General features: G+C 38.0%; 3 protein-coding genes across 5 annotated transcripts; 2 read left to right on the forward strand and 1 right to left on the reverse strand.

Moving 5' to 3' along the window:
- Positions 1–137: 137 nt before the first annotated feature.
- LOC105269278 (uncharacterized) lies at positions 138–1,725 on the forward strand. The gene is made up of 2 exons (XM_011309396.1): positions 138–1,392; positions 1,467–1,725. The coding sequence occupies exons 1-2, from the start codon at positions 312–314 to the stop codon at positions 1,535–1,537; spliced, it is 1,152 nt and encodes a 383-aa protein (XP_011307698.1). The 5' UTR covers positions 138–311; the 3' UTR covers positions 1,538–1,725.
- A 97-nt stretch (positions 1,726–1,822) lies between these two features.
- Positions 1,823–4,024, forward strand: LOC105269277 (phospholipase A1-like). Its single transcript, XM_011309394.1, has 5 exons — positions 1,823–2,608; positions 2,711–2,859; positions 2,947–3,123; positions 3,266–3,541; positions 3,693–4,024. Exons 1-5 carry the CDS (start codon positions 2,385–2,387, stop codon positions 4,007–4,009), a joined length of 1,143 nt encoding a protein of 380 aa, XP_011307696.1. The 5' UTR covers positions 1,823–2,384; the 3' UTR covers positions 4,010–4,024.
- Positions 4,025–4,089: 65 nt separating this feature from the next.
- Positions 4,090–7,575, reverse strand: alc (5'-AMP-activated protein kinase subunit beta-1). 3 transcript variants are annotated; one of them, XM_011309398.1, is made up of 6 exons: positions 7,455–7,575; positions 5,670–5,831; positions 5,290–5,489; positions 4,926–5,189; positions 4,619–4,849; positions 4,090–4,538 (listed from the first exon to the last, which is right to left on the reverse strand). In XM_011309398.1, exons 3-6 carry the CDS (start codon positions 5,485–5,487, stop codon positions 4,392–4,394), a joined length of 840 nt encoding a protein of 279 aa, XP_011307700.1. In that variant the 5' UTR covers positions 5,488–5,489; positions 5,670–5,831; positions 7,455–7,575; the 3' UTR covers positions 4,090–4,391. The 3 variants fall into 3 exon arrangements, with proteins under 3 accessions (XP_011307700.1, XP_011307701.1, XP_011307699.1); XM_011309399.1 differs by lacking the exon at positions 7,455–7,575 and having other exon boundaries at positions 5,290–5,507; positions 5,670–5,869; XM_011309397.1 differs by lacking the exon at positions 7,455–7,575 and having other exon boundaries at positions 5,670–5,868.
- Positions 7,576–8,109: the final 534 nt, after the last annotated feature.

Consider the following 8,109-nt stretch of genomic DNA (forward strand, 5'->3'; position numbering starts at 1 on the left):
TTTACGTTCAAAGATCACTACCAGCTTAAGTCTCATTTTACTGAATTATTTCAATGAAATTCGAATTTCCCGGGTTTTCTATAAGTATTAAATATGTGCGTATAGTGTGATCATTCTGAGCGCTGAAGTGGGGCGAATTAGACAACGACCAACCCAAACCAACCAATCCCTCTGTCTCATCTACGATCAACCCCTGTTATTTTCATATTCAGATTCATCACAAAGTGGGAATACTGGTTTGTATTTATCGAGGAAGTCGTGGAGATTGTATTAAACATTTGAACATTAGTTGAGAAATTGAGGGATTCAGAATGTCAGGTGTGCGAAGGTGCAAAATAATGCGTGGAAAGGAAAAAGTTGATCTTGGAGAGGAATCATTAGAAATGGCAAATCAACACAGTGAAACTATCGACTATGGAATTATTTTGCCTTATGACGTCGTTTCTATGATTTTTAAACGTCTTTTTGCAAGGGATTTGAGCAATTGTGCGATGGTTTGCAGGCTTTGGCAAGAGGTTGCTGTTAACGAATTGGCTAGTCGCGGTCCAATGATTGATTTTTTACCCTCGAAAGCAGCCTTCAAAGCATGTCATACATCGGTGTTTTCTCACAATTTGACGAATAGACCAATGCTCGGACTCTTGTTCAGTAAAATTAATTCATATCCAGGTGATTGTTTCAATACACACTTCCCAAGAAACTGCCTTTCCATCCTCATGAAGACAAGTGGAGTTGTGGTAAATGAAAAGGAATTCGACAGATATACACCTGTTGCTGTTTGTGGATACTTACCAGAGAGTTCTGAAGTAGAGATTGAATATTTAATGAGTAAGAAGGGTCAGATCATTCATCTTAACAAAAATTTGGAAGCCCTAAGCAATGGGCTACATGGGCAGCAACCACAAAGATGGAGTGTTATTGAGCCCATGATTCGGGGGGCTGTACATAGGATGAAGGAGATTAAATGTATGTTACTGATCACTTCTGAACGCTTTGGACATGAGAACAAACTTTGTTCATTAGAAGTAATAAACGAGAATGTACCTATCCTCTGGGGTGGAATAACTAAAGAATTAAGGATCGGCCGAAGAGGTGAAGCTGTTGGGACCTGTCATGCCTGGATAGCTGTTCTCATTGGTGGTCCCAACGTCAAGAGTTGGTCACTCATCATTGGCAATGGTGTACGAAGGAAGGAAGAAGTTCGGGAGAAATTCATCGAATGGAGAAAGGATATTCAACCCATGAAACACACTGTGGCTTTGATGTTCGCTTGTGTAGGCAGAGGAACGTATATGTACGGTGTGAGAGACGTCGAGGCTTCATCATTCAAAGAGATATTCCCAGATATTCCACTCGTTGGGGGATTTGGTAATGGAGAGTTTGGATTCAATGGTAATTTCTGAATAAAATTCTTTCCTAGTTTATCCATTGACTAGATACAAAATAACTGAGCGTTTCTGTTACAGTGAATAACAAATCAGAGAGGCAGGCCTGTCACCAATATTCCTCATCATTCTTGATACTAACTTACGATTAGTCGACAATTTCTCATGGAATATTTTTTTTTGTTCATTCCTTCAAGTCCACGTTCCAATCCAAACAGATATTACAAATTACCAATTATTCATCTGGAGTTATTCATTTAAGATAAAAAATTGTAATACTTTTCATAGCCTAACAATCAACATTTGGCATATTCTTGTATAATAAAATCCATCAGTAAAATATTCGTGTTCATCGCCTGATCATCGCCCTCTTCCGCGGACCATAAAATTGAACTTTCATTGTTGAATTTTTTCTACTCCAATGTGGACTAAACAAGAATATTTCCCCATCATTTGGAAATATATTTTATGCTCTCCAAACTGGTGTATGATAAATATCAAAGAAAATTTGTCAAGCTCGTTGAAACTACCCTGCTTGTCCTCCATACAAATTTATTCCTCAGCAAATTTTACGGTAATCACATTGGGCGCAGTTTAGCAAGCCTAAAAAAACCGCGAGGAAACGATAAGACAAATAATCACATAATTAAGTCATGCAACTAATTCCCGAAAGATTAAGATGCCTAGATTCAGACCCCGCAGTCAGACGTGTTTCCGTGTTATTGTGATAATAGGAACTACAGTGATAAATTCTAAACTAAACTGGGACGGACTAAATACAAATGCGCAAGGAGTACCTTAAATCTTACCTGATATCAGGGGAAACTTATAAAACCGTTTTTCCCACTGGGAGTTGACAGTTGGTTCTTCTTCGGGTTGATAGTTACGAGTATGAACCAGTGGAGGTACTTTTAATTGAGGGATAATAAATTGTCTGGAAGGAAAGGAATTATTAAGGGATTCAGGGATTTTTCAATTAAACTAAAATAAGGAATAGAAATGCTGAGCCGAGAAGTTGGAGCACTTGTAATTTTTTATGGGATAGGAGTAATTTCTTCGCATTATACTGACAGCCCTTTGAGGGATAAATATGATGGATATGGAGACGACTGGATCTTCATGCCTGATGGCAATGGCCATCCGCAGGTGGCTGTCCTAAAAGGCCAGGGCCCCGAGTTCAGGGGACTTATCGATGAATCTGTAAACTATCACCTATACACAAGGTATCTTAAGAAAATTCAAAAGGATAATTTGAATTGAATCCATCAGAGGTTATTAAAAGTTTACTCCCGTTGAATATCGAATGTGAAAACTTTGTTCTCCAGAAATGGACCACCCAATGGAACCATGCTATTCAACGGAAATTTGGATTTGATAAAAAATTCTGGATTTTCTCCATGGAATCCCACGAAATTCATTACTCACGGTTGGAAATCCAGTGCCTTCAGTGCAAGTCTTCTCAACTTGAAAGACGGTATGAAATATCAAATCAAATAATGGATTAAAGTTATACGTCTTTGAAAAGCTAAAGATTAAAAGATTGTCCTGTTCAATTTCAAAGCTTACTTGAGGAGAGGAGATTACAACGTCATCCTCGTGGACTGGGAACCTTTGGCGTCGAGTACGTTTTACCTGGGACCCATGCAAAATACTGGAAAAGTTGGAAAACAGGCTGGACTATTCATCGATTTTTTAATCCAGGAAACTGGAATCAGATCTGTGGATATTCACTTCATAGGTCAGACTCATTAATTTTACCACTTTTTTTATTAAAGAAAAATTCGTTGTAATTAATTTTGAAACTGCATTAGGACTGCATTCGTAAATTCCCTAAAGTAACTTGATATAATAATTTTTGGAAAAATTATTTGCGGACATAGGTCATTCATTGGGAGCTCATGTAGCTGGAAATGCTGCAGCATCGACGACCCATGGTAAGCTGGGACGAGTGACAGGCCTGGATCCGGCGCTTCCTGGCTTCCACGTTATCACCTCGAATGATGGAAAATTGGACTCCTCAGACGCGGATTTCGTCGATGTAATTCATTCTTGTGGAGGAATCTTGGGATTTCTCCAACCAGTGGGTCATGCCGATTTTTATCCCAATGGAGGGGTGGCTGTGCAGCCTGGATGCTGCTGTCTACCAGAGATAACAGGTGATAATGAATTGAAATGAATGAATTAATTCTTCACGAAATTACTGAATTGGTGATTACTATCGATTTCATTTCAGTAGCTTTAATAGCACGATTTTTAAACCTCATCTCCCCCCGAATTCATTGTGTATTAATATTTCATAATCTCTAGAGGCTTGTAGCCATGGCAGAGCCTACGTCTACTTTACAGAAAGTATATTCTCAGACGCAGGCTTATTAGCCACTAAATGTGACACCTGGGATCAATTTAGAATCGGTGCCTGCAGTAATTCAGCCATGGTTTTTATGGGAGAACCAGTGGATCATGCAGCCAGAGGGAATTATTTTCTTAAAACCAGGGCTGAGGCACCTTTCGCTGATTCTCCTAAAAAATCACTGCCCTCTGGGATTTCTGAAACGGATTGCGATGAACCTGGTGGCTGGCAAATCGAGGATGGTCTACGAGTATGTGGAACAAATTCCGTTTAAGTGACAACACGTAAAGATTTCAAAGAGTTCAAGCTTAATCACTAATAAAGAAAAAAAAACCAATGAATGAAACGAACAAATTAGCTTTGTCATCCCCTTGATATTCAATTTTTCTTCTTTTAATTATTATTAACAGGATAACAGGAGAATCGAATAGGTCGAATAAGTCATCAAATAAATATTTGGAAATGAACATTATCTTTACCATTATAGCAAACTCCCTGGGTATCCCAAATTGGGTTTTAAATCATATTTATCAGTAGTTATCCTCGTACCCACAAAATTCACATGATCACTCAGTCTAAAATTCGTATATTCACGAGAGTCGTGACCGTCGTGCACTGATTAAATCACACACTCATATAGCAATATTTCGAGTTATTCAAATAGGTTTATAGAGAAGTGTCGTTACGTATTTTTTTCGGTAACGGTGGGTAGCAGAGAGAACCATCACACTGTCTTTGATACTCAGAGCATAAAGATGGTTCAGCATCACGTGGTTTGGCTCGGGAAGAAGTGTTGGCTCGCACTGGAATAATTATTGAATTTTATTATAATAAATGACAATCATATGAACGGATAAATACATGAAAAAATAATAATATTTACAGATAATGGAGTATCTTTGTTCAAAATGACTTGTAACAAGTGTGGTGGTAAAATAGGTGGTCCAGCAACTTTTTCCCAGGGCTTCTGGGTCGGTATCTCCTGCCCATACTCTGTCTGGGCACTGCTGATTATTCCCTCGCTGTCTTTGGCAAGCGCTTGGAAAACTTCAAAGTCTGACTTCTTCACAGACACAAGATTGTTCTTGGCTCCCAGGCCATTATCAACGATTTTCTGTAAAATTTAATTCATCAGTTGATTCTGTTCAGCTGTTGGGATTAATAAAAGAAATGAGTTAGAGAGAACGTGCCAGGCCCGGATCGTGCCTCCACTCTCCATCGACGAAGAATTTGTACTGGTGCTCGCCCTCAGGAAGATCGATAATCGTAACAAAGTCGCCATGACTTTTGACCATTGGCAATGTTTTCCATCCTGAGAATGTGCCACTTATATATACTTGCTTTCCACCGCCTTCCCACTTAAATACTGTAGGCAAGACCTTGCTGTCGGCGACTTTTGTCCCTTCTGATACCGTATTTGAGCGGGGCCTTTGGCATCCAAAATCATCCCCATCCTGATTCAAAATACAATTTTTTTGCCTCCATTATTTTCCATGGCTACAGCATATGACATTGCATTAAATGCATTTTATCCCAATAATATATGAATAAAACCTTGGTAAAATACGGTTCTTCCTCTTCATGGGATGACTGGAAGACAAGCTTTTGGCTAGGTTTCTTAGCAAAAGTAAATGCCTGTCCCTCTTTATTGGGCGAGGGCGGTGGTTGTTCTTTACTGTGTTTGTGCGTCTCTTTGGTCACTGTACTGCCATGATGATGACCGACTTGCTGATTACTGCCTGCATTACCCATTGCTCCATCCCAAACAATTCCCGTGAATAAAATTAATCATAAAAAACTTCAAAATTTCTCACAATCCTTTTTTCTATTCCATCTGAACTAATAATTGATTATGCATTTCAATGTCTCTCATCATCGAAAAGCATACACATTGTTTACATGCCCTTGTTTACATAAGTACAGATAAAACTCACCAAGTATTCGAAACAGGAAAAAATTACATGAGTAGATCGAGAATGAATTCTTCGAGTTTTTTCCTCGGAATCCACATGCAGAGATTTTTCGTATCGTATTAAATCATTTATTTGGGGATTGTTGAGTGAAGTATCAGCTGATTACGGGATGGAATAACGTCACTATAAGAAAGTAGAGTGTGGTGATTATAATGCAGGCGCGCATGCGCCGTTCAACGATCGTGTATTTTCTAAAAAATGTGTTTTGAAGGGAATTGATTGAAAGTAAAAATAGTTTTCATGGCATGAAAATGAAATTCCCGGTGGATTTATATGCTTCAATTAAAAAGTTTTATGGAGACTCTTAAACCCAAAGTAAGTCATCCAAACATTAAAACATTTACACATCCATATTATGAAACTAGAAACGCAGAAATGAAGTTCGTCCGAGTCGAAATATCCCGTATTTAACGCGAGATTACATTGAGGTAGGATTAACGCGTAGGACTAATTCCTCATTGGTCAACTCGAACCGCCAAATTCAAATTCGGCGCACGAAGTGCGCAGCAGGTATCATTTAAAATTAAAAAATTGTAATACAATGCACCCCACAGCAGGCCAAAATTGAAAAAAATTTTCAAAAAAATTTTTGAAGTTTTAATTTTGGCGTGGTACGTGAGGGATCGTACCGCCCCAAAAACTATTGCTTCTCCATTGAATGCACTCCACATCATCCCAACATTCACCTTTTAAAAATTTTATAGAAAATCGCAATTATCTCATGTCTACTAATGGACGCTTTACATTGTGAAGGGACGGGATACACGGCCATCGATGTAAATGTAATCTCGAAATTCCGTAAATTTAACAAGAAACTGTTCTCTGGATCGACAATATGATGTTAAAAAAAAAAACAGAACTTGTGACCCTCAAGAACCCATGGATCCTTGAGAAAACTAGCTCACGCGTTCAACCCATTTTATCATTCCACTTATGCAATTATAAATATCCTGCGATTGTCTTTGATGGACATGAAATAATAATCCATTCATTCGTAATAAGAGAAATACAAATAATAATTTCAACTTGAACTGTTGGCGTTATGTTAAGATTGCATAAAAGAACATTCACTTGTTTTCGAGTACCATTGTCACATCTCTGGAGAGCCTTCATTATCCTTTTTGAATAATTTTTTTCAGAAAGAATAGATAAATAATGGATATGAAACATTGACGTGCTTAGCAATGGTGAATCCCTGGTGGATGCTGACATCAGACTAAGAAAATCTTCAAGATAAACAAAAGCCGAGCATCTCGAAGTTAGAGGTCCGTAAATATACCGTTTAAAGTTGATAGTTAGATTGGCAGTGGTTAATGGCCACTGCTTGTCTCTCGTTTGGCATATCAAAGTTGTTAGTCGCCAGTTTATAGGTACAGTTATGTTATGTACTTTACTATACGTACATTCATACCAACATTATGTCTCATTGTCATTTCTTTCGTCCCACTGCGGTCAACATCTAATCGTGTGATAACGACGCCTACTCCAGGGATTAAAAATGTCCTTGAAAGGTGGAGAAATGATCCAGAATTAGTCGCAAATGGAAATTATTATTTGTAAATTTCAATTTTTTAAACTTGCTGAGCTCTCGCGTAATTTTTTCAATAATGTTTTTCACTCCACACTAAAAATGCCTTGTTACACTTAAGGTACAGCACAAGAAAATGGGATCCATCAGTTCAAAAAATATTTTCTACAACAGGTGTGCCCCTGCACGATTTTTCTCATCCTCGAAAAAATACGTACCATTCAGGTGGCAGGAAAATTGTCTGCACATTTGAGATTTCCGAGAATCTGGCGTGTTTGACCTGCTCAAGGGAACTCAGGTAGTTGGAAAGATGAAAAATAGACCGTGAGCACCGAAGAAAACCCATAATTGAGTGCACCTGTGGTGAGATCCTTTGTCGGAAGAAGAAGAAAATCATCTGTACACATCCCATACAATATCGAATTCTTTTGTCTGACGTTTTGATATTAAGAAATTCTTCATCCGTTAATGATAATCAAGTGTGCGAAAAAACAAGTCGATCAATATGAATGATTGATGTTCACATTCCATCGACTATCGCCCAATGCGTGCTTCTCCAGCATCTTTTTTATAATTACCACTCGAAATGTTTTCGAATATCTTCATAATAGGATATTTCTACGCACCAGTTGAGTATGCCCATGTGCACGATTTGATTACCTATAGACGTATAAGATATGAAAGATGTGAGAGAATGTTCAATGAGTTCACACTCGATATTTTGCAGGTGTCAATTTTTAAACATTCAAGTTTTGAACTAAAACATATATCAAGTTAAAAGATTGTAATTGTAAAAGGAAACGACAAAATACATACTTCAATTGCAATCTTTTTAAAATTACATTTCGATCGCCATCGAAAATTCAGACACAA

Source organism: Fopius arisanus, unplaced genomic scaffold, assembly GCF_000806365.1.
Source record: "Fopius arisanus strain USDA-PBARC FA_bdor unplaced genomic scaffold, ASM80636v1 scaffold00066, whole genome shotgun sequence".
NCBI classification, from domain to species: domain Eukaryota; kingdom Metazoa; phylum Arthropoda; class Insecta; order Hymenoptera; family Braconidae; genus Fopius; species Fopius arisanus.